At 38.0% G+C, this 27696-nt stretch overlaps 1 protein-coding gene across 1 annotated transcript; it reads right to left on the bottom strand.

Annotated features, from left to right (window-relative positions):
* Window positions 1-4739: 4739 nt before the first annotated feature.
* On the bottom strand, window positions 4740-27356 carry FAM134B (family with sequence similarity 134, member B). Its single transcript, XM_010021291.1, has 7 exons — window positions 27178-27356; window positions 14474-14600; window positions 13185-13269; window positions 11214-11351; window positions 9456-9520; window positions 8187-8313; window positions 4740-5251 (listed from the first exon to the last, which is right to left on the bottom strand). The coding sequence occupies exons 1-7, from the start codon at window positions 27210-27212 to the stop codon at window positions 4740-4742; spliced, it is 1089 nt and encodes a 362-aa protein (XP_010019593.1). The 5' UTR covers window positions 27213-27356.
* Window positions 27357-27696: the final 340 nt, after the last annotated feature.

Here is a 27696-nt window from a genome sequence, read left to right as displayed (position 1 = left end):
TGCCCCTGCTGGCCACACTGTTTCTGATACAGGCCAGGAGGATGTTGGCCTTCTTGGCTTCCTGGGCACAAGCTGGCTCATGTTCAGCCGTGCATGACACAGAGAACTACATGCAACTAGCAAGCAGATTAGAAGAGGTGCATGTCCATCTTCCTGTCTTCATGAATCACGTGCTCATTTCTGATCTCGTTTTTCCTAAACTGTTACCTTTCTGGTGTGAATGGAAGCCAGTCTGCAACATCTAAATTCAGATTCCACACAGAAAAAACAAACGAACAACAAAACAAATCAAACAAACAAAGTACCCCAAAGGCATAGCTACCCCCAAAGGCACACCTGATGTGAAAACGGCAAGTCCTATTGTCTTAAGCCCACAATGGTCTCCATGTCCCTTGGAACTACCAGCGCAGAGCGCTCAGAGTGCACCAGCCCACGAAGCAAACCCACCCCAAAGACCGACCCCCACCTCACTACAACCTCCTCTCAGGTAGTTGTAGTGAGCGATAAGGTCCCTCCTGAGCCTTCTCTTCTCCAGACTAAACAGCCCCAGTTCCCTCAGCTGTTCCTCATAAGACTCCAGACCCTTCACCACTTTGTTGCCCTTCTCTGGACCAGCTCCAGCACCTCAATGTCTCTTGTAATGAGGGGCCCAGAACTGAACACAGCATTTGAGGTGCAGCCTCACCAGTGCCCAGTACAGGGGGATGATCACTGCCCTGGTCCTGCTGGACACACTGTTTCTGATACAGGCCAGGATGCTGTTGGCCTTCTTGGCTGCCTGGGCACAAGCTGGCTCATGCTCAGTAGCTGTCAATCAGCACCCCCAGATCCTTCTCCTTTACCTAATACTGTCATACATAATGTCATACATAAATACATAATTCCTTTACGTAACACTGTCAGGCCAGTTCAGTGGGTGCAAGCCCAGGTTGGGCTGGGAACAGATACCAGCAGAAGCCCTGCTAAAGGGGTCTGGTGGCGTCCTTGTGGAGTTTGGTCACGGTTTTTTCCTATTTTGGGAAGAAACACACAATTCTATACGATGAAAGATAAAAACTAACACATATTTATTAAATGGTTTTACAAACAATCAATATAATAATCCCATGTTTACAAAATAGTAATCAGGCTAGGTAAAGTGCTGCAAAATGCTTTAAATAAAGACATTTTTGTAATTTTCCAGTTTCTGGTTACCTGGACAGGTGTTACTCACAGACTGTTGACGCTGCTCGTGTGCTGAGAACAGACAAGGATACTACAGGGAAACTGTTCAGAAGGCTTAGACAGCCTGGAAAAAGTGCAAAACAAACAAAACCCAAGTAAAATGAGTATTTCTTCAGATCCCATTACTTTGGGTTATCATGATTTCCCCTCCTCTGCATGGAATATGTTTTTTTATCCTGAATAAACTGAAGAACAGTAAGTAGTCATGTAGTACATACACGCAGAAAGCCCTGTGTGCTGAAACCAGGTGCTTGTATGCTGGATTTGGCACAGCAAAAGCCACCCACTGGTCAAGCGGTGATCCCTGTGTCTGTCACTCGGACGTACTAACACAAGGGGAAGTTTCATGAGCACGAAGGACCGAACGGCATCCCACAGACACACACCATAGGGATGCGTGAGGGAGTCACTGCATGGCAAGGGAGGGGGCGCGCTTCAACCCCACTACTGCAGAAATACATGCCTTCCTCCATTTACTGCTAGGGGAGAGCACAGCAGGTAACACAAGCAGTACTGATTCCACGACAAGAGCATACTCTCTGTTGTCCTATGCTCATACGTCCACACCCTGATCTATGCCCTCTTGCTGCCTGTGCTGCCTTCTGACTGGACACGGCACACCAGCAGGCTTTCCACGGAACAGACGCACGTTTCAAAGCTCGCTTGCCTTTCTTCTTGCCTGTGTATTTGGTTTTGGAAGATGAGAAGGTGATGACAGTGCTCGGTAGGAAAGATGCTGTGGACCATTGCGACAGGGGCTTTGAAGTAACTGCTATTTTGTGGCAGCTGCTAGAATACAGCAAGGTGAAGGCTTCTCAAGGGATTTCCAGCTGAAGGCAATGTGCAAGGGATCTCACAAAGGAGAGAAACGTTTTCTTTGTGTTTTGCTGTCAAACTGCTGGCAGTGGAATGTATCGTGTCCAAGCAAAGTGTTCCTTATGTGTGCTTCTCTGGGAGAGAAGAGGTAATTTCCTGCAGAAAATTAAACATCTTTCCACTATCTGAGGAAGAATATCAAATGTTACAATATTAGCTCCTTCCCATTATGCAGTATTTAGGGATGTGAATGCATTTGACTACCATGAGAAAATAAAAATAAAATTGCAAAGATACTCATAAATAAGTAATTATGCCCCTAAACTTTAATGATTCACTTGTTCAAGTTTTGCTTTGTTTTTCTTCCCGGGGGAAAAAAAAAAAAAAAATAGGAGACTCATACTGGAGAAAAATCAATGTGTCTTCTATCTCGAAACCAGAAAATGGATCATTTACAAAAAGTCCAAGAAACGCCTCCAACTGCTTTTCCTTCTTGATCTACTCTATTACCCTAGAAGAGTGCCCCTGCATTATGTATTTTTATGACCACAAGTATTCTTCATAAAACAACAGTAAAGTGCACGCTGTTAAAATGCCACCATTGACAGCCAGCTCGTCCACCCCATCAATCCATTCCAGAAAAGCCTGTGAAGGTCTGCTCCCTCCCTCCCACCTCTCCCTGTGCTGTAGCCCGTTTCCCTCCTGGCACCAGTATACTCCTGTATAAGGAAGCACACAGTTGCTTGGGTGTCCTACAAAGTTTCACCAGCAACTTGGAAGTTGGACTCTTCTGACTGTGTAGATTGTCCTAATCGTGCAGCAAGGAATGAGCATTTTAACTTATCTGAGAAATTTAAATGGCCTTTAAACTTGCTGATTTCCCAGGAAAAGCTTCTTTTACTTTTGTTTTTGTTTTTCAAATGGGAAGGACAGGCTGGGGGAAGCTAAAAAAGAAACTTAGCAACCAATGCTGTGGAAGTGACAATGGCCATGTTTTTTAAATCATTTCCAGAAACTTGCTTTTAATGTTAAGATGATGTAATTTCAAAAGCTGCATCTTGGATCTATATCCAGCATCCACTTACTTTGTAATGGATTTGATAATGAAGGCACAGGCTCACTTTTTTACTGGTAAAGGACAGCAAACACGGTCAATATGCACTACTGACACAAAAGCACAAGCAACAATAAAGCTAGTGTCAAAAATTGTCAGCATTTTCCGTTTTGCTATGCTCTTTTTGGCCATCTGCCTGGTTTTTCACCTCAAAATAAAATAAAATAAAATGGAGTTAACTTTAAACACAGGTTTACCTACACATACATGTTAGTGGAAGAATTTTATCATCTGTTGCTGTACTTTCTGAGGGTCCTAAATGACGGTATTCACCTCTTCAAATGCCAGCAAATGGAAAATCACTTCAGTAGTAGTAGCAGCTGACATGGTCCCTCAACTTTGCTAATGGCTTACATCACATTAAAAACAATAGCTTTACTTCTTCCTATTTCTTTGATTACTATTGCTTGCTGTTGCAATTCAGTTTTGTCACAGGTGAACAAAAAAAAAAAAAAGCCCTAGAAAAAGTTAAGTTACCTGCTTAAGATCCTAGGCCATTCACTCAGCATGCGTGGAGTTTAAACTTGCAAATAATTTAAACAAGTTCTTTTTCGTTTAAATTACATGCCAAGGAGAAGATTCTGAGTGTCTTTTATATCAAATGACCTTACCAAATACTTTCTTAATAAATTCTTAAAATACAATTTTAAAATATTCAGCTTGCAATATAACTCTTGTTGCAACTGATGACAGCTATCCTGGGGAAAAAACCAAACCCCACAGAATCTGGAATTAAGGAAGTGGCACCTAAAAATACCTCTCTCTCTTTTTTTTTTTTTTTTTTAAAATCTCTAACCTATATAATAACTCCCCTCACCTGCTCCCAACCAAAAATGGTTTGGTTTACATGATACCAACATTTTAATAAAAAAATTTGGCTGATTCTACATGGGCAATACTGCCAAGGACCAGACTCTATCAAGGAACGCAGCAGGTAGTCAGTTGAATAGCATACCACTTTACAACTCTAGAAGCCTAAAATAGAAAAAAAACTTGGAAATGCATCACCGTATCCAAAATAATTTAAAGGATTTAAGAATGAAATCAAGTTCGTTGATAGTGTCGCACACATATTGAAACTAGAGTTGTGCTGGTTAATGTGTTTCATCTACATTAGATGTACCATACATACTGCTAACTGCAAGGGTTCATACTTTTCGGTCTGATAAAGTACCCTCGCTGTGTGAATCATTAATTGTATTACATGGTTGGCAACCAAGAGCAAATCGCCCATGAGGAAGATTAGGCTTAGGACCCCAAAATACATGGTTGGCAAAAAGATAAAAAAAATCCTCTCCCCCAACTCTTTTGAACAACTGACCTCCAACACTTATTTGCAACCAAACAGTGGATAGATAATTCATTTCCATGCTATTACATCAAGGTATAACTACCATAAACATTAAACTATCAGTATCAGCTGAAATTTATCCAGTTAATTCACTCTGCATAAGGGAAATTATTATTACAACACATCTAAAGGGATAGTTAAAGCTTACAGCTCAGAATTTTCCTTTTTTTTTTTTGCATTTGATTTTTTTTGTGTGTTTTATTTTTAGTTTCTTCTATGTTACTATGTTCCAGGTTAATGATTTCCAAGCAGATTTGAAAGGAAGCCTGAAGACTTTTTCTTTTCCTGTGATTCTGCTTCTTGGCCTTGTGAAAGTCCCAACTCTTTCTCAATCTGCTCAAGCTCAGACTGGTCAAGCAGTTCAAAATCATCAGCTTCCTCTGTGTCTGTCTCCTCACTCAAACTAGGCGCTGCATGTGAGGGAGCTTGCTGTGCAGACTGCAACTGGTCTTTGATAGCAGCAGACACCGCAGCTGCGATGACATCCCCAGCAATTCCACTCATTAAATTAAAGGTTTGGTCACTGGTCAAAGGCAAGGAGAGCCCTGCAGTGGATGGTCTCTCTTTACTCTGTCTGGAAGCATGATCCACCTTGAAGTATGTGTGTTCCTTCTTCTGTTTCTGCTGGATGGGCATTCCAATGCTGGAGTCATCATCGTCATTTGTTCCGGCACCATTTTCTAGAGAAGGAAATTCTGAAAGATCTCTAGCAAATGCTTCTTCATGATCACTAGGTCGGTCAAAATCTATTACAGGGTTAACAGAAGGAAACAGTGTCAGCAAACACAAAAGGTCTCCCCAAAAAGCAGCCAAAAGTAAAAATGCTGAAAGTGTTCCTCTAAATACATTTACTAATCCACAGTCTAGCAGCCTTCTGTAGGCTCAGTGGGTGTGACATCTCAAATAAAATAGTTTAGAGGTCCTAAATCTGATACCACAAATCACCTGGTATCAAACACAGGAAGTTACGTAAGCAAGATATCTTTTTTAAATGGTATCTAGCTGTACATGAAACAAACCACGTAAGTCTTTACCACAGCTAGTTCTAAATAGATCAGCCACATAAAGTCCTAAGATTTATAATGTGACAAACAACAGGTCTCTAAACTCTTTTTCTTCATAATGTATGTAAATTACAAATATTACAAGCTTTTAATACACTTGTAGAATAAACAAAAATAAATGTTTATGTGTTTAAATAAAGATATAAAACCAATGTAAAGACTTAATTTATAACTTTTTCCTTTCATGGCCAATGCTTTTATTACATACAAAACAGAAAATGGAAACTCTACAGATAATCAGAATTGTTTCATGTTTTCAAGAGGGTAAAAAGCAGAATGAAAACAAAATATTATATTTAAATGGCTGCACTGATGGCACGATATTTGTTACTAGAAATGTGTAAAACATACTGTACAGTACATGGTCTGTGGAAGAGCCCTAAATGAGCATTAGGGAATACTCTGATCTAGTATTTGAATGAGAAGGTAAAAAGTAATCACTTTGAACTTACTTTCTATGAAAACAAGCAATAGGAGCATTTATAACGGCTAAGGAATTGAATCCTAAAAATGTCTCATGTAATTTTCTCCAAAACAGGCTGGGAAGCTGAGAAGGAAGGGCTGTGCTGTATGCAGAGTGGTGGCTCAAATGCACAGAGCTTTGACAGGAGCTGAGCCAGTCTTTGGATGGATCCCATCTGGTTTTGCATTTGTGTGTATGTCCCATTTGCTGAAATGCTCCGTCGGGGAGTACAGTGGATGTTGTTTATTTTTCACTTAGCAATGCCTTTAATGCAGTTTCTGACACTATCCTTACAGCCAGATTGCTGAGCAGACTGGGTAAGTGAACTGTAAAGGGGAGTGGAAAATTGGCAGGACTGCCAGGGTCAGATGGCTGTGATCAGCGATACAGGGTCCAGTTATTAGTGGTGTCTTTCAAAGCTACTGAAACCACCACTGTTTGGTGTATGTTAATGACTGGGATGACAGGATGGAGTGTGCTCTTGGCAAGTTCACTGGCAGAAAGGAACTGCTGCAGGGCAGGTGTGTCTGATATTCTGGAGGGCAGGGTGCTCTCAGAGGGACCACAACAGGATGGAGAAATGAACAGGCTGAAAAGACACATCATGAAATTCAACAGAAGCAAATGTGAAGTCCTGCATCTGGGATGGAATAACCTGTGCAGCAGTACAGGTTGGGGCAACGAGACAGAAAGCAACTTTCAAGAAAATGAGCTGTGGACAGCAATTCAGTGGTGTGCCCTTACAGCAACCAAGGCCAACTACAGACTGGTTGTGCCTACTAGTAAATACGAAGTCAGAAAACCAATGGAAGCAATTTCCCCCCTCTCTTCAGCACCTGAGAGCATACATTTGGAGTATTTTGTCCAGTTTTGACCTCTCCAGTACAAGACAGACAATGAAAGACTGGAGTGAGTCACCTGGAGGGCCAGCACAATTACTAGGGGGCTGGAGAACAGGAAGTATGAGGAGATGCTGAGACAATAGGCTTTGTTTGGCCTTAAGGGAAGGTGGCAAAACGAGGATTGCATACTTGTCTTTAACTACTGAATGGGAAGGTAAAGAAAAGATGAGACCTGACTCTTCTTAAAGGTGTACAGTGGAAGGAGGAAAGTAAATTGACACAAGCTGGAATGTGGGAAATTTTTGACTATAAAAAACCCCTTTTCATCATAAGGATGAGCAAATACTGGAAAAGGCTGTCCAGGCGGGCTGCTGAATCTCTACCACTGGGCGTACTCCAATTTCAAACTGGTCACAGCCCTGAATGACTTGAAGTTGAGCCTACTTTGATTGAGAGGCTAGGTGAGATGAATGACAACAGCTCACTCCAACTTCTGCTTCTGTGATCATATAAAGCTGTCTACTTAAAACTTGAAATATTAACAAAATAATTTAAATTATTAATTTGGTCTGTATAATGTCATTAAGTAATATCACCTTACTTCTCCTTTACAGTGAACTTTTCCTAGAAGGAATGCAAAACAAGCAGAGTAACAAATCCAGATACACAGACAAGATTACACGAAACTACAGGTGTCCTTAATCTTTATTCAGGCAAAGTGCTCACTGAAAGCTTAGTCTGTGAAAAGAACTTAAAGATCTGGTCAAGATCAAGATAACTGCGCAAGGATCTTTTCCCAGTCTTCACATCTAATTTAGGCTTATTGCTGGCTGTCTTCATTAGCATTCTAGTAACAAAACCTAATAATACTTTAATTGGCTGTCTAGCAGTTCAAAGTATTACTTTTTTTTTCCTCAGCTTTTATTTGTATAGCTCACTGACAAAAGCATTGGTACTAAATTAAAAGGTTTACTTCCTTAAAAGCTTTGGTGGGAGAGCTGAATCTGGCACTTACTGAATGTGGCTGTTTTACCCACCACTACTTACTTATTTAGAAATATTTCTTATACATCACTTATACATCAACTTATTGATGTACTTTATTATTTTTAAGATAGGACAGTTCTTACACAAGATGTATCAAGATTATATAAAACACTGGAATTAATGTGAAATTCATCATAGAGGAAAACAAACAAACAAACAACCAAACAACAGCCACCCCAAAAACTTGTCCTCAAATTCTCTAATCATTTTCAGGTAACTTACATGATTGCAATTCATTGATGAAATAGATGAAGCCATTACATACCATCAGATGTGTCTGTCTGCGGAGAATACCCCTCAGATAAGTTAAAGGTCCCATTATCGGTCCAAGATACTTCCGATACATCTGTGTCAGACACTGATAGCTCTTTGGCAACAACTGCAGGATTAACCTACACATAAAAAAGGTCAACACATGGTATTACACTAAAAAAAAAAAATCACACTACAGGAAGCCAGTGCTTAGACAGTGAAAAAGAAGCCTCTTGCCTGTCACAGAAATATAAATCACCTCCTATTTAAGCTTTAGTTGCAGACATATGAAAATAAGAGTAGGATACAATACTTAGAAGTGAAGCATTCCTCTTTGTAATAACTGATAGCTGTATTATACTAAAGCACAGAAAATTCCAGTTATTCATTCTGAAATTCCTACTGTAAAGAAAGCAGAATGAGCCTGCAAATACAAAATACACATATAAATGTAAAGAAATGCATAAACTTGGACCAAAATCCAAGCCCATTAACAGTCAAAAATTAGTTAAATATAAAAATCATTATCCTTTATGAATTTATCCAACAATATTCAATTACGTCAGCTACAAATTTTTAGCCTACGGGATAGAAATTTATTTTTTTTAGAATACAATTTTTTTCACAATACCTTTAAAGCAATCATTGTCAAAGCCAGGCTCTAATCACTACTGATCCAATACTGCCTAAGAATTCCTATAAACCTGAACTTTTCTATATCAACCAGTGTTCTGACTATAACAGAAAATCCTTTGCCGTACAGTTATTTAGAATATTAAGATAGAAATGAGATATTGTATTAGCATGTTCTCATACATATCTAAAAAGATATCTATAGGTAATACACTGATTTGCGCTATCACTGAATATGATCAGACAAGCGATACAAAAATATCTGACAAGTTATGCAGGTTTTCTATGAATGTTTCCCTTTATATTTTGATAAAAATTAACTACAATTTCACTGTTGCAAACAAAAATAGCCACCTCTGCTATTAAGTTCTAGTTTAAACATTCTACAGCCAATACAAACAGTCTTAGTTTAGTAGGCCAAAGAAACCATTACCCTGAAGGCCAGAAGTCACAAATGCTATAAGTTAATTAGTATAAGACTAAAGATGGAGACTATGAATCACTTTTAAAGCATACTGCTTAGTTCAGGAACACAGCCTCCTGGGCAGGTTAAAGTCTTCCACAGAAGAACAGAGACAGTAGTCTAGATACTCTCCGTCATCCATATAGATTTTTAAAAGCAAGACAGGGCTGACTGGAAAAAAGTCACCTTAGGACACAGAGCTGATATGTCTAATTCACTGTCATCTTCTGTGGGTTTTGTTTTTGCTGTTTCTGAAAGAAAAGAAAAATATTTTTTATCCTACTCATGACAATGAACTTCCAGGTTCAGTGTGTGTTCTCTGTCACACAGCTTGCGCAGTACTGCAAAACTTTCACCTGTTGACACAGTGCATCATTCACGTAATACGCTACTAAGATGAGGGAAACGAGGTTGACTGACATAGATATTAATCAAAATGTATCGTGCAGCAGCCAAAACAGGAGACAGAATATTGCTCTGAAATCTATTCACCTGTATTGTACTTACTTCAGAAGTCTCTGTTGTTGCGTGTTAATGCAATTTTCTACGTAATTGCATGTAACTGTCATTCACAAACCCCTTCTTCTTTGCACCCATCTACCCTGCATTCACATTTCTGTGCAAATATGCATACAAAACATCCACTGAGGTCTGGCAGAATGTTGTTCCTTACAGATGAACGGACACACAAATTTCATCTCTCCATCTGAGAACAGCCTCATGAATATTTCAAACCAATATAAGCTGAAAAATGCAATCATATTACTCTTGGTTGCCTATTTTTGCAACTTGCTGTTTCCTCTCTTGTGTCACTACAAGGATTTGTGAATCCATGTGGTGAACCCAAGTGAAAGCAGAGTCAGGAACTTGTCTGGGTTAAGTTAAACTGGAGAGTGAGAACAGAAAAGAACAAATCTAACCTCATCCATTTTCCCAGTGCTGGCTTATGAAATCTGTGAAACAATACTCTGATCTCTCTCTGTCAGTTTCACTTAAAAGTGCAGAACAAGGTAAAATAATACATGAAAGAAAATTTTCAACACATTAGTCCTTATTTCAATAACTACTGCATTACATCTAAGAGAAGGGGAAGAGGCAGATGGTTCCTCTCATTGTGTCTAGGAACAGCACACTGTATGATACATGGCTTCAAGAAATGCATGTTTTAAAGCAGAGATTAAATCTACTGATGTAATATTAACTAAAAATGGTAGGCTATCTGCAAGTGATATGACTACCCTACAAAGGTTTGATTACCAAAACTGTAGAACACACAAAAAGCAAACTAAAGGTAACATTGTTCATGTAAGTATTTTTCTTGAAACAGCTTTAATACTTAAAATCTCAAAGATTCCAATGTTATAAAGATTTCAGGCAAGATAGCTGAGAGTTTGTTTTAAACTGATTTCTTCCTTTTCTAACTAAAAATTTTGATTAATTTGTAGCTACTATCTTACAGCAATTCTTAAATGGCGTTTGAGTATTTGGGGAAGAAAAACTCTTGTTGCTGTTGGGAGTGAAAACAAGGTGTATTTAGATACTGCAACAGAGTTCAGTCTCTGAAAAAGAGTTCTGCTATGTACTTATTTTGTGTTCTTGAGTGAATCTCTCTCCTGGGTAAATTTACCTTATCTAAATAGAGATAAACATTGCATACTTAAAGCAAGTATTTTCCTCTGAAAACCTAAAAGCAGTACATCTAATCGAGTATGAAGAGAACCACCAGTCTTGCCTTGTTTCCTTTAATGAAATAGGGTCTTTTTACCATACCCAGAGACCCAACACACATTATCACTCCACCTAAAGCTAAGAACAGTAGCCAGGTTCAAAGCAAGAAATACCTCTACAACTGGCTTCACAGGACAAACCAAACTGTCTGCAAGGTGAAAAAAATCTTCTCTGCATACAGAAATACATTACTTGAAACTATACTTAATTACTCACCACATCTCTCTTTTTTCTTCTGGTTGATATATTCCACAATTCCAAAATCTAGTTTCATCACAACAGTCTTAATTTTGTTGCACATTTTCTGTCCAAATTCATTGCACTTAAGGAAGGGACATAAAAAGGCACACAATACTGGGATAAAAATGAAGACAGAGAGAAAAATTGTATTGAAATATTGCTTTATGAGAAGTTTCTCAATAAAGCTTAAACAATGCATTTATATAAGTTAACTACTAATTTTACATAATATAATTAGTTTTACATAAAACCGCACTGTTAAATACTGTCCTGTTTTTGGCTAGGATAAAGTTATTTTTATTCCTAGTAGCTGGTGCAGTGCTGTGTTTTGGCTTTAGTCTGAGAACAACACTGATAACACACCGATATTTTAGTTGTTGCTCAGTAGCGTTTACCCTAATCAAGGACTTTTCAGTCTCTTGTGCTCTGCCAGTGACTCTATCCCAGCTTAAACCAGGACAAACGACCATATGAGACAAACTGTTAATGTCCAATCCAGTTTCTAGAAGCCGTTACTACTTGTTGCAGAAAATACCACTGTATTCATATCAACAGACACTTTCTTTTACTTCTTTTAAGACCCAATTTATGATCACTGTGACATTTATCCTTATCTCAATTTGGTCTGATTTTGGTATCTCTACCTAAGAAACATGACTATGTAATATGCCAGAATCAAGATGCTGAAAACACTTGTACGCTGAGTTCCATATGACAAAACATGCTTGTCAGAACCTACATATGTATGTATACGTATCACAGAACCATAGAATGGTTTGGGTTGGAATGGACTTTAAAGATCATCTAGTTCCAACCCCCCTGCCATGGGCAGAGCCACCTCCCACTAGACCAGGAAGTGGCCTTGAAATGTTGCCACGGATGGAGCATCTACCACCTTTCTGGGCAACCTGTTCTAGTGTTTCACTACCCTTGTAAAAAACGTCTTCCTTGTATCTAGTCTGAATCTCCCCTCTTTTAGTTTAAAGCCATTCCCCTTTGTCCTGTTGCAACAGGCTCAGCTAAAAAGTCTGTCCCCATCTTTCTTATAAGCCCCCTTAAAGTCTTGAGAGGCTGCAATAAGGTCTCCCTGGAGCCTTCTCTTCTCCAGGCTGAACAACCCCAACTCTCTCAGCCTTTCCTTATAGAAGAGGAGCTCCAGCCCTCTGATCATCTTCACAGCTCTCCTCTTTTAGTTTAAAGCCATTCCCCTTTGTCCTGTTGCAACAGGCTCAGCTAAAAAGTCTGTCCCCATCTTTCTTATAAGCCCCCTTAAAGTCTTGAGAGGCTGCAATAAAGTCTCCCTGGAGCCTCCTCTTCTCCAGGCTGAACAACCCCAACTCTCTCAGCCTTTCCTTATAGAAGAGGAGCTCCAGCCCTCTGATCATCTTCACAGCTCTCCTCTGTCTTGCTGCAGCAGGTCCATGTCCTTCTCATATTAGGGGCCCCAGAGGTGAATGCAGTATTCAAGTGAGGTCTCATGAGAGCAGAGTAGAGGGGCAGGATCACCTCCCTCAACTTGCTGGTCACACTTCTTTTGATGCAGCCCAAGATACGACTGGCTTTCTGAGCCGCAAGCGCACACTGAAGCCAGCTCATGTCCAGCTTTTCACCCACCAGTACCTCCAAGTCCTTCTCCGCAGGGCTGCTCTCAAACCCTTCATCCCCACCCTGTATTCATACTAGGAATTGAGCCAACCCAGATGCAGGACCTTACACTTGGCCTTATTGAACCTCATGAAGTTCACATGGGCCCACTTCTTGAGCTTGTCCAGGTCCCTCTGGATGGCATCCTGTCCCTCAGGTGTGCCAAGTGCACCACTCAGCTTGGTGTCATCTGCAAACTTGCACACGTGTGTAACTATAAATAAATAAACACTCCCTACACAGAGACCAAATAATGAACAAACCACATACATAAATGGTGATTGAAGAAGAGACTCTACTTACGCAGGACATAGGAGAGGACAACTCCAGGAATGTAACTTCCCAAGACAGTGAAAAATGTACATACACTGCAGACCAGCAGGCAAAACTGTCAAAAACATTAAAATTGGCCATTAACACTTCTACTGCTTAAATTATCAGATAATTTTTCAAAAGAAAAATGTTGCATGCTAAATTAGATCTAGAATGCACTGGAAAATTGCAGGTTTTGTTGCTTTTGGTTTGGTTTTGGGTTTTTGTTTTTTGTTTTTAATTAGGAAATACTTTAACACTTCTGGTGTAAATAAGCACCAAACAATTAATTTTGGCTAATTAGGATGTACCCTCTCTTCTGTTATAAAAATATGCTATTTTTATTCATTTGCTACTAAGATTTAATAAGCTCATGGGTTTTGCCAAAATTATTAGAAATTACTTTATTTTTATTACAGAAAAAAAGGCTGAAGAGTTGATATGCAGGAAAAACCCCAAATCACTAATTCAATTATTGTAATGCATGCTTGCTGCATGCTTACAAAAGCAAAAATCCTTCTTGTAAGCACAGATCTCTCCCATGTTGTGTTGCTTCAAGAAACTGTTTTCTCTCATATGCTGGCAAGCATTCTCTTGATGTTTGTTGGCTGTGTTAGCATCCCTGTGAACAACAAGACTGAGCTGAATTTTCTATATAAAACCTGGGATTTGGCCTCTGCTCTGACTAAGACATACAGTGCGTCTTCCACACCTACACAATGCTGAGTACAGAACTGATCTGTTGAAAGTCTGCAGAAAGAATGAATTTGCTTTTGGAGTTGAATTGCAATAAAATGGTTAATTCTCCAGCTCAGTCTTTCCAGTAAAAACAAAACAAACAAAAATCAAACCCACCAACTATATCTGTATAGAAGAAAAATTATCACAATTAAATAGGAGGAATTCTTTTCTATCATGTAATACTTGTGCAGGTATTCCTGAAAACTAGCTATTTGGAAAAAACCCCACCCCATAGGTATATCTAGGAACTGTATATTTTTTGTTTTGTTTTGGTTTTTATGGGTTCCCCCCCGCCCCCCAAGTTTTTATTAAATTGTGATGTTTTAAAGTTCCTTTCCATGGAATGACTGGTGAGGTTCCAACTGTATTGCTATAAACATAACTGTGAGCAGCTTCACTCACTGATGACCTGTGTTCTCCAGAACAAAAAATTAGCAGAAACTCGTAACTGAATGTGGCTTGGTTTTGTTTTTCTTTTAATTTTTCTCACATTTTTATTAAACAATATTGAATGGTCAGTATTACTTGGGAGTGCTTACCTTGCCAGGGTTTTGTTCCTTGAAGTGAGACATTTCTTGAAGAAATACAAATAAATTCATCAGTGCTTCTGAAATGCACTGATTTATCCTGGGTCTGTAGTCTTGCCTGGAACTGATGACCTTCCAGCTGAGTAAACAAAGAAAAATACCCAACAGCTTTGGTTATAGCTCATATGAAAGTTGAAACTGATCGAAAACAACATGTAAAGCTACAGCCTTCAGCAATCCAATGACTACTGCTATGCTACAGAAACCTGTGCTTGTTTCCACATATTTTATATGGGGCTAATTTGATCCTTTTCAATATCTGTTCAGTAGTAGCAATGCTCAGTCCATATAAGCAGTTATGGAAGAAATTACTGCTTATTCATTCTGGCCGTATGAAAATACTGAGTTCAAGACACAGCTGTCAATCTAAATTAAGCAACCAAAGCCCAAACTTGTTTCTTAATACTATTTTTTCTTAAAAACATACACCACAGTACTTTTCATTGCCACAGGATGGCCGTCTATATTAACACATTTAGTTTCATGCATAAAATCCATGTGCTTTTCCTTTTCTAATTTTTGTCCTGTTCTGCAAACTATGATGATCCATAAGAGATTGTTACACAACTTCAAAAAAAAGAAACTGCTCTTGAAGTCTTGATGTTTATATTAATCTCCTTACTGAATTTTAATTTCTCTATTATATCAAAAGGACTGTTTCTAAAGCTTAACTTATGATCGTTCAGGTCTTTCAATAAAATTAAAACCCCCCTGTATTGAAGAATTTGCTGAAAAACACGAGAAAACACATGTATCTAAATTGGGGCTGATCAGCTTAGACAATAACCAGTTTAAATGATTACATCATGCACCTTTTTAGAGTAGACAAAACATCTACAACAAAGATGTTTTATGAAACAACAAATGAAAGGAAAAACATACACAGGCCAGCCAATGTCAAATCAAACTGGTACAAAGTATGGATGTTCCACCATGCAGTTACTGAGCAACTGAAGTAAATTCTGCACTAGTTTTACTGTCTTCCACAGAATTCCCTGCTCAGTACACACAGCTTTGATGCCAGTGAATACAAGTAAGCCATTAACAATCCCACATTCACTTTACTTGGATACATAATCCATTAAAGGTCCAATGCATTATGGCATTGATAGCAAACGTTTTGTCATAGGCAGATCAAATTACAGGATAAATAAAAAATGACATTATGAAAAGACTGAACGCACAAGGGTCAGTGTGCAGCAATAAGGACGTACACATAGATCAAACTGCCAACTCGTATTTCCAAATAATTACTCTGCTATTTAGCTACTAAAACACACAAGGCCCTGATAGCAGTTGTTCTTGTTATTCAGAAGACAAATGCCCTTGAGATAGTTCCCTGGGACAACTCAAATGTTAGCAAGCATCAGTGGGTGACTGATGAGATTTTTGATATTCAAACTTTACCCTGGATGAACTTAGTGTTCAAAAGTAACATTTAAACATTTGGTTTAATATCAGAAATAAAAAGTTGGTTTTGGGTTTTTTTTGTAATGAATGTACGACAAAAAAAAATTAAAAAATCATCTATCCTCATTTTTTAAATTATCTGTAGTGATTAAAAGCTTCCCTGTTAGTATCTATTCCAACAATACATTGCTTAGTCATTTTTATTTGCACACAATGTAAAAATCAAAAACCATCATGAGCATTTAGACTTTTCTCAGTTGAAAGCTGGTTAGTACGTTACTTTTGTCTGCCTTCTCTACTAAGGACACATGCATAACCTACCTTTTCTGCGCTGTATTATAATTTACTAGCTGTGATTTAATGTTCATTCCTACTAATAAGGTGTGATGATGTTTTAGGATATGAACTTGTAATGTCTCATTTTTTGATATAAGGGAAGCCGCGCATATTATAAAGTTTTTTTAACATACATTTGTATTTTTGTGAGCCACTGGCAGTATTGATGCACATATAACAGCTGTGATAGCTACAGGTTATCGACACTCCTGGCTCACGTAGGTGTTGCTTTGAGTTTTGTTCCCATAAGTGACAGACGTAATGGTGCACACTTACCATGAGAATACTGCTTTTAATTTGCTTAACACCTAACATCTTTTAAAACAGATGTGGATGCCTATACAGCAAATTTAACCCAACCAAAATAGGCTTATTTTTCCTCATAAATATTCTGCAGATGACTTAGAATTACTTCACAAACCTGCAGGAAGCCCTAGACTGAAAGTCTGCCGGTTTGGGTTTTTTTGGTTGGTTGGTTGGTTGGTTTTTTGTTTGCTTTTTTAAGTGCTCAAAGAATTTTGCTCCCTCATGTTATTTTTACTTTTTCAGTCTATAAAGCACAAGTGTGAAGTACAGTAATGTTTTTATATGGGCATGAGTTGACACCCCACTTGTGCCAAGAACTGCAATACAGATCTTTCTAACAAGACCAACTGGTTTACTTACACAGATCAAGAAGACAAAGGTTGAAGGAAAACCAGATTTGAATTCTGGAAATTATTTATTTGAAATTGCACTGGACTACAAGAAGATACATTGATTTTTCCTAAAAGGATAAGCTTCTGACTTGCTTCTCTTTGTAGGGCTGGGGATGTGTGCTGATTCTGCACTGAAAGAGAAGTGATCTCTCAAATGGTTAACATGCAAGATACACTAACAGAGAACTGAAGGGGTGGTTATTGGAAGGTTCAAGTGGCCTAAATTAGGCAGAAACTTTGATCAATGAATCATGATGCAAGTAAAATAATGTAGCCCACACTGTTTATTATATTAGAACATTAAACAAAAAGTTTGGGATTACTGCAGGTTTCTGGCCACAGGTTACTAACAAAACTAGGCAAATGATAAGTAACTATATATAGAAACACCTATTTCACTTCACTCTATTTCCCAGTTAAAAAAAACCAAACCAAACCAAACCAAAAAAACCCCCAACAATCTATTTATAAATTTTGAGTGGTATAAACCCAAAAATACATCACTTCTGTTATACAAACTATGATAAAAGGAGAAAGCAAACTGAATTTCAAATTCAATGTCTTGGCAAAACGAACACCAAACTTAAGTTCACCTTAAAATGTCTTTAAAACTAACATTTCAGCCAAACTCCACACATTATGTCTGACAGCCAATTCAGCAAGGCTTAAAGCCACTTTTTCTCACAGTTATAAATCTTTGCTCTCATTTCTCCTAAACACCCAGGGTAGAGGATTTTGGGTTTCTGCTGAATTGCACACTTTGGTCAACTGCTGACCACATTTAAATTTGTGAATTTTTAGATCCTTATATTTAAGCCAGAAATGAGTGGTCTTCCACATAGATGATACCCATTTTTATTCTACGTTGGAAATGTTAAATACCTTCTTTTCTGTTGCACTGCAGACATATTGACTACTTGGTAGCAGCTTTCCTAACATGATGGAGGTTATCCATCTTCTCCTATTTTCAGATACACGGTCTTCAATGTTTTTAAAAGTCAGGAATAATTTTGGTCAAAAATGTCTAGTTAAACACACATGGAGAAACTTCATCTTTCACTATGCCTATATTTAACTACTGTACAGCAACTTCGCCACGAGGTGGTGACACAGCAACACTGGTAGCAGAGCAAGGTTAGGGAGCCATTTCATACAGAACATGAATAGCAAGCATGAGGGACTCATACTCAAATTATCATATGCATAGTGGAGTGCAGAACATGACTTACAGAAAAACTAGTATTTTTGCTATAGTGTATAACTGATTAAAGTTAAAACCCCAAATTGTTGCTGTATTCCTGACTTTATTATAGTATAGTATTTGTAGTACTGCAGTGGTGTGATTTCCTCTTACATTATAAAATATTCAAGGCAAGGGTTCCCCTTCCCCCCCTTCAAGAAGAAATCATAAACAATTTTAAATAGTGTAACTGAAATTCATAGGATGAGAGTGCCATCTCTTGGACTAGGTGACCTTAGCAAGACACAGAAAACGCAACACATTTTCCAGTCATGCATGGCACTAAATGCAGTTATTTGCCTCTGACAGAGAATGTAAAATAAAACCATTAAATAATTCATGGAGACTACTGCAGGTACACAGCAGGAAGAATTAGTAACGTTACACAGAACTTTCTGTCCGCCTCCCATCCACAACAGCAATTTCAATTTCTATCCCCTCTGATAATGAGCAGCTTGATGAAAGTAGTATACAAGGGTTTTGTCTTAAGACAAATGCAATTTTTATGGATAGGCTATTCTCCTTAAAGAAACATTCCTTCTAGCTTTTGAAAACCATCTGCAGCATTAATATGTATTTTAAGAGTTGTCTGTTTATTCTAGTGTTGAAAACTACTATTATGACAGTATTCTGAATTACAAAACCCTTTTACTTACTCCTACCCTTTATTTAACATTGTTGACAATCAAAGTGGAACTTCATGGAAGCACAAAGAGAAAACAGAGCTTAGAAATACATAAGACAAATGTAGACTGCTAGTTTACTAACTTTAATAGCAAAAACGGGGGGCAAAGCGGGAGATGAAAGCATAAACTACAATAATAATGCAAACTACTTTCATATATGCTAACCACCAATATAAAGAGGGGATACAACAAGGCACACTGGGATGACTCATAACAATTCAAGAAAACATGCAAATTATGCAGAAAAATGGCACATCTGCAGGGAAAGTTCTCTGGAGCTGCTTCTCTTGGCTGTTAATAATGCTTTCTTTTGCAAACCTGAAAAGATGTTGAAAATATAAGCTTCAGTGCAGATAAAATGTACTGCTAGATGCTTTGGTCCAGTGGTCCACATATAGTGCATTGACAAATAAGCAGCCAAACAAGAAGAGTGGATGGTACAAGTGAAGTTTGTTTCAAAACATTACAAACCCATTATTAACCTTGCTCTGCAAAAGAATACTTAGCAGTTTCTTGTAGGCCACAAGATGACATGAGACACTTTTATCAGTTCTACTACAGCCACTTTTGTATGGAACAGGGGCTACTTTGAAGCCTTATTCTGATCTTGGGCTACTAGAGGTTTAAGAAAGTCAGCTTGCTAATCTTCAGTGCAACAATCAGATGGACATGCTGACTCTTCTTGTTCACACCTCTCAACAACTAAAAGCCCTGATAACACCTGTCCCTCCTGGCCCTTTCCCCAGAGACCACTTGAGAGGCAGTGTTACCCTGGGGTGACAGAACTGGAATAAGGGGGCAGCAATGAGGTTCCTCGTGAAGGAGGAGTGAGAAAGAAAGGAGGTACAAAGTACAGCTGCATGTACACAAAGAGAAGTTATATCATGCCCTTGTAAAAACAGATATAAATATTTAATCTGTGTTCGATCAAAAGCTAACAGAAAGGGTGCATACTCCAGACAAATTCATTTTTCAATGATCACATTTAAAGACAAAAAGGAAAAAAGATACATGAAGTGATGTAGATGATGAATGTGGACATCATGACTGTGACACGAAAACCCACTTCAGCATAATGTTAGTGGAGTTACTTACAGTACCTTAATAAATGGCTTAAATTGTGAACCCTGTACTTCCTGCCAAAACAGCTTTTGGGACTCTTGTCTAGGTGCTCCTTTGGGGATATAAGCAGTCAACTCTCTTTGAACACTTTCAAAGGTTTCTGTGCACAATTTAGAAAGAATAAGGTTCCACGGTCCCATCACTTCTCATGGGTTTCATATAAAGTACTACACATCTAATCTAAAACTACTGTCAATCAGATTGCAGGTGTTAATAGAGAAAATTACTCATATCCTTCTGACCACCTACTGCATCATTTCTAAAACTAAGCAAATACATAAACTGTTACCTAGTAGCTGCAAAAAAATAAAACAACAAACCCAAACCAAACTAGAACCCTCCCACCCCAGATGCTTCAACCCATCACAGTCACAAACTCTGGCCAAAAGAGTCATGGCATTACATTCTCTAAAAATGACTGATGGTGTCATGCTCTCATTTTGTAGCTAGACATCTGTTCAAGTAAACCCTGTCACATTTCTCAGAAAGGTCAATAGCTCTCAGGTTACTGGTTTAAAGATCTCTTTGTGATGTGCTGGATTTTTTTTTAATTATGTGTACACAATTTTATACGTATCTTCAAGTAGATGTGCTACTCAGAACTGTAGCAGTGACAAAGTACACCATGATGTGGTGGATCTGAAGGATTGCACCTACATAAACAAAAAGGTAGCAATTACAGAGCTTCTGAACTGTCTTGATTTCCCAGCTGTAACCACACATGCTTTAAACCTGTGCAGACTCTGTAATTTTAAAGGCAACCTAGAATGTATTTATCAAGGTGGAAGAGCTGAAAGTTACATTCCCAAAGATACATAAATCAAAATATAGGTAATATGGCTATTTTGTAGTCTTTTAAAAAGTAGTATCTAGAGTTTATAGAATGATGCAGCTGCAAGAGATATGGATGTTTGTCTAAGGACAAATCTTATAGGCAACCAGGAGTTAAGCATGAAGCTTGACCAAATGAGAACAAGTGTGTGAACTGTTAGCAAACCCAGTGAAGCAGGTTTACCTTTTCAGAGCTTTCACAGGTCTCTGCTGTTACCTGTGCTGAGAAAAGGAATCACCACAGTGCAGAAGGGAGTGGTTACAACAATGCAGTTACCTTTCTTTGAAACAAACATTTTATACCTGAAGACCTATGCCAAAAATATATTTTAGTAGTTTAAAATTTGACTTCTAAATTATTCGGGTACAGAGATGATGGATACAAAATGGCATTTAGATAAAAAGGTTGTGAAGAACATTTAAAATGGTTTTTTTTTTTACGTTTAAATTTCAGCTGATGACATACTCAAAATGGAAATAACCACCTCCCCCCCTCCAAAATACAAAATTGTGCAAAAAGCATACACTATAGTTAAGACCATTAAGGTACCAAAGGCAAAAACCTCTAAAATCTACTATTGAAGGGGTGGTAGGAAACAATGTAATATCGGTTAGCCTTATGTAATACAATGTAACAAATTTGTGAATGTTATGTGCCCTATGTGTAAAGACTGAATAGCGAGTCCAGTGAACTCACAGCATAGCATCTTCATGACTTATGTGGCTAATTTAAAAGCTGAACCCAGGACAATTATGTAGAATCGTGCTTTATCCTGTGCCACTTTTGGATCCTATGCAGTTGTTAAATATACTAAAATAATTTTATTTGTGTCATGTGGCTATGACAAAGTCAACAAGACTTGCAGTTTAAATGAATCACTGGCGCACCAGGTAAAACCCTGCTGGCTTCAAAGAGGTCCACAAAAGGATGCTGTATCACTGAAGGAATGAGGAACATAGGAAGCATCCACAAATACACTCTCTACTCAAGCTTTCGGGAGAATCTTCTACAACCTTTTTCCTACAAAGCCTACAAAGCTTTTCTAACAGACATCTCTCCAGTTTACAGATATCCATATGCACTTTATTTCCCACTGCTAATCTATAGGTGGTGCACAGGTTTAGGCTTTCACCAACAGCTAGTACTACTGTGGCAAATATCCTTTAGCTGATCACAGTTGGAATCCCTTCAATGTTAAGGCTTGGGCACACTTGGAATCTCTAAGATACATGAAGTTAGATAGATTTTGTTTTAAATTAAAGCTGGAGAATGTAGTCATTCACCTTAAAGAGGAACTAACATTTCCCAATCCAAAAAATCTGTGATTATCATCTTTCCTGCAGTCCAAATACATAATTTTGAAGAACTAAATGAATTCTGTTAATGCTGAGCAATACTGCTTCTCAAGCTTTTAAAGTGTTTTCTTTCTGACATCACCTGCCTTCATGTGACACTTCAGTTTTGTGCTTTTTATTAACAGTGAGTCAGTCCAATTTGCTGTTACTGTTTTTTTCCAAGGAAAGGAATGCAATAAAAAGCTGAAAAAAAGATCTTATTTCACAGCTTTCAGTAGCATGCACGCCCCTATTTCTTGACCAAGAATATTTTGGTAATATTACTGTACAAGAAATACGTTTAAATCATAAGCACTTGATAAGGCTGGATGTGGTTTTCTCAATAGACTGCACAGCAGACTGGTCAGGACATGTGACTTTCAACAAAACATAATATAAGCAACCTTTCATCCCTGACTCTATACTCTTCTTGCACAGTCTGTTAACTAAAGTCATAATGGTATTTTCTTCTCTTCAAATGACATGGGAACTTTTTACCACTGGCGTGTTGTTGAACAATATCAATCCCATACACAAAAGGGTTTTGCTTTTTTGCTTATATTACTAGTCAAGAACAAACTTTTCTGAAAATGAAAGCAATCCTACTAGTGTAAAAATACACTCAAGTGTTCTGCAAAGGGGGAGGGGAACTCATCTTGTCCTACATATTGCTTTAAAAAAAATAATAAAAATGACCCATTACTGCCAAGATTTTATTTTGGAGGGGATGTGTTCACTTCTTCTATTCAAGTATAACATCAGTCATCTTATAAAGTCTTAATAAGGAGTTATATTGTCTTTCTTTAGCTGATCAGACTGGTTAACTCTAGCTTTTTTGAATGTGATTCCAGTACACAAGTTCCTCAACACAGCAGAGTAAATGTCATTTTCACTGAATGTCCTACTAAAATAAAATAAAATAAACTGCAACTAAATTTGAGCCATTACATTGTCCAGCAACTTTACACAGACACTTCTAAGTAAACTGATAGGTCCAGCTCTCACAGGAAACCCTTCCTTTGACCTGTACTACTCCTGTCCAGCTCCCCTGAGAACACCAGCTACTCCAGTTTGAGGTCACTCAAAATGTGAAATGTGATCTGATAGTCAAGTGCTACTAGTCCAAAGTCACGACACTCAGTCAGCATAGATTTTTTTAAATGCCTCTTTGCATGAAAACTGGGTGTTTCAGTGCCATATAAATACTATTATAGAATTGCTTTCTTTTTTGCAAAGACTGTAATACTATTGCTACACACTGTCGTCTTTTTACCAAGGCAGTACAAGGGCTGGGATCTTCTAGGGCAGCTTCCCATCTGTAATAGAAACTGGTGATGCAAAAGAGGTACTTTTATTGCGCTTTTTGGTCAGAAAAGTAAGGAAGTCTTGCTTCTATCAACAGGAGCATAAAGTTCTGTTTGCAGAACTTCTAACAGCTCTGCCCAGCTGCTGGAAGCAATTCTTTCACATTTCTTTTCCTTCCACAAAGACAACTCTTTTAACCCTTTTTCACAAAATCAGTTGATTTTCCTCCTTCAGCCTCCACATTCTTCAGCTGGGATATTCCTAGTTCAAAGCCTCTCAAGGTCAAACAGCTAGGAAAGATGAGCTAAGCATTCCTTGAGTTGCAGAGCAGCTGCACACAAAACAAAAAATTGGATTTTCAAGTGCCAGACAAAGAATACTTTTAACCTGCAAAAACATGCAAACAACTTTTTGTGTAGCATCACAAAAAGGCAGCTTTAACTCTTTTTGTATGGAACTTCATTCTGATTCTCTTCAGTGGGTTTCAATGTAAATTGTATGAGCAGGTGATCATCTACTTTGATGCATTACTGAGAGCTCCTGATATGAGCTAACCACTTCTTGTCAACATCTGTGCACTGAATTCAATCATAAAAGGAAATCCAAACACTTTCTACTAGCAGAAGAAACAAATATTCTAATATAATTACAAATCAACATACCTTGAATAGTTAAGTAATAAACTGGATCCACATTTTTCTAAGACCAAGCACATACTGAGAAAGGCCATGCACTGTAAGATTACAGTTCAAAATCAACTGGTTCAAAATAACTTGGCTTTCTCTACACCTTGTTTTGGTTTGGGTTCCTCCCACCCAAGTCAAAAGGTTCCTGACTGACAATTCAGTGCACCAGCGCACCATCTTTTTCAATAGGCAGGCAGCAGTGATTAGAACATCACAGACATTGTTCTGATAGAGGAAAGTACATGTCGGTATCTCTTTGAAGCACCTACAGCCACGTGCTTCCACCACTTGAGGACTGATAATTCACAGTACCTTTTATTCATTCTTGACCATCATTAGATTCCTCATGAGTTGTCTTTTTTTTTTTTTAATAAATTGTACCATCTTACACAATACTATAAGGGACCTCATGATAAAGAATAAAGATGAAGGGGGAAATATTATCCTTATGCTAAACGGTTTTCAGTCCTTTACCTTTGACCACATGTCTCCTAACTGTTCTTGACCTGCTACTGCCCAGGATCACATGACAAAACAAAAAGGAAGATATGAGTGTGTACCTAATCTTCACAACTCCTATCTTTTTTCTAGCTTTACTAATTAGTATTTGTGTGTATGTTCCTTTGCTTATTATACATATAAATTCACATTATGACTAACAGACTATTGACCAATGCTACATCTTTAACTATGATCTTATAATGTTATGTAATACACTTGTGACGTAGTATTAAATATTTTCTGAAGTAGGACATGAACCCAAGAGAGGAGAAGACATAAGAAGTATTTGCTTGCATCTGAGAAAGAGCTACAAGGAGTGCAGTGCACTGAAACCAACCAGTGAACAAAGCTCATTCCACAGCTTCTAAAATACCACTATCCCCCATCTTTAAAAATATAAAGCAGTAGCTTTGATTCAGTATGCCCTTAAAATTACCCCATTATCTGTGCATTTACATTACTATCTCTTCTTTTGTGATTCTAAAATGAATTGCTCCAGTACAGTTCCCATATTGCTCCAGTATAGTTCCAATAGCTCCTCCTTATACTCCCTCTTGTTTAACTTGGCTCAAAGTATTCTGACCTCCACCAGATCTCATTAGCACTTCTGTATGAATGTTCTCCGGTTATATCCTATTTGTTACCACCCAGACGAAAAGGCAAACGAATTCCACAAAAACCTATTTTTGATTAAACTATTTTCTCAAACCTTTTTGCTCAATAGCAAAGGCTATTGAGGATGAGGGACTAGGATCAGGGTTAATTAATTTAATGGCAGTTTCAGAAATAATAAATAATAATTATCACACTTTTCCAGGTGCTTCTTTAGAAATGTTCATCCTTTTCATTTAAAAACAAACAAACAATCTTCAATTCATGAAAAAGACACCAAACTCTTACAGGTTTAGGCCTAGTATTACTTAGCTATTTAACTGCCAAAGCTTGCTACAAGCATATATAAAGAAAGAACTGTGAACAAAGTAAGTTAGGTGTTACAAAGCTTGTATGTTTTGCACACCAGCTGCACGCTTTTACATGTTGGTGAACACTGCTGCTTTTTTTTTCCCCCCCAAACCCAGATTTTGATTTCCCCCCACACCAAAGAAATTATTTTTCTTCTCAGTTGGTAAGATTTTCTCAAGGAAAGGTTGCACCTCCCTTACAAAACTGACTCAAAAGCACCATAAAAAATATGATTATGATCTAAACCCTCTTTTTTTTTAACGTGTCATGCACATTACTGTTTTCCTGTATTGAAAAATAGACACTTCAACAAACTGGAAATCCAGCTAAACATTTTGTAATGAACAGCGTTTAACACTTTGGTGGCTATCAGTAATGAGCTGACATTTCCTTTAAAGAAAAAAATACCACCTACTACTACAATTACTTTAAATCTATGTCATATACAGGGCACAGCTGAGATCCCTGCAATCGGAAATGCGTAGGTGACCCCACCCTTGCAGAGACCCAATTATGCTGCTGGGGATCCATTCACCCAGGTCATCCAATTAGGTGAGCATGCCTGCACAACAGACACCAGAAGGGTCTTCTGTATTTCACCTATTTTACAACAAACCATTGACACATACACTGGAAAAACATCCACAGAAATACTCAAATTTAAATCTGAAGCCATAATGAAATGCTCTCTTCTGATTCCTGTAGTACTTAAACTGGCCTCTATATTCCGTCATTTTGTTAACTAACTTAAAAAGAGTCTACTCCCACATACATGACTTCCTTTTCCCCTCCACCCAATATCAAATATTTCATTAACATCAGTTTAGAGCCAAATTTTCATTAGCATCAAGACAGTAAAAATTGAAACTATGGAAAGACCACGTGGACTTTAAGAATCTTATATTATAAACTCTGTCATAGCCAAACATTAATAACATCTATTTTTAAAATATCTATTTTAAGATCTACTTAGTTAAGTTTAATTCGCACATTTATTTCATAGGAATGTGCTGGATCATATTTGGAAGAAATAGTATTTGTTAAATCGCTACTAAGTTTTGATCTAACTGCTTTCTTCTTGTCCTGACTGTTTGTTTTACAAACTAATTAAGATAAAAGTTAAACTTCAGAAAGACAAGCATACCTCAAAAGGACACAGTGCCCTATCTCATAGTAATATGTTATGGTTCTGTCAGTAACGTGGCTCCATCTCAACTATTTGTGTCTCTGACATTTTGAGGCTTGTAAGTTGTCCCACGGTTGGGAAAAGTGACTAGGTAGAAACCACCTAGTGTCTTCTTCCCTTCAGCTTTAGTTTAAGAAATACGCAAGAGGTGTACAAATTAACTCCCATGCAGACATTAACTAAGAAACCTTAGGTTAAGCACTAGAGGCGAATCCCAAGAATTCCATGATCTGTTACAACGCAGAGAAAACTGATCTTAGGCTGAGAACTCAGGAGAGCACACAGATTATTACACAAAGCCCTGGTCTGTACTGCACTGCACTGCATGAGGCGGCCATCAGAATGAATGTACAGTACCTTTCATCTTGTCCCAGATCCTCACTGTCTGGCATTTCAGATGTAAAAAGGAATTCTCTCTCTCTCTACCGATCTAGATAATCCAGGCAATGATCTTCCTGTCTGTTTTGTGTTTTAGAAGCGACAATCTGGGCACCTGTCCTGTTTGCAGCGGAGAAGAGTGCTCCTTGCTCAGGGAGCAAATGTTTACAAGACATCCTAAGTGCTCGCTGGTCTTGAATGAAGTTCAGAGCATTCAGCTTTGATTGGCCAAGGCTATAAATAAACAAGTCATGACTCACCTCACGCACTATGACAGGGTGTTTAGTAGCAAGCACAGCCAAAAGCAAAACAGTTGGCTTTTTTTCTTCTGGTCATGTGAGAGAGGCTCACCACCCAGTTAGTACATTTTATTTTTCTGCTTCCACTGGAAATCTTCCTCAACATCTCCCATTTTTCTCAGGTGTAAGTGACCCACAACCAAAATGATAGGAAAATAAATTACACAAACTGCTTAAAAATATAAGACCTATTCTAACT

The sequence above is a fragment of the Nestor notabilis genome, unplaced genomic scaffold (assembly GCF_000696875.1).
Source record: "Nestor notabilis isolate BGI_N333 unplaced genomic scaffold, ASM69687v1 scaffold6289, whole genome shotgun sequence".
NCBI classification, from domain to species: Eukaryota; Metazoa; Chordata; class Aves; order Psittaciformes; family Psittacidae; genus Nestor; species Nestor notabilis.
This window is presented reverse-complemented; position numbering and strand designations above follow the sequence as displayed.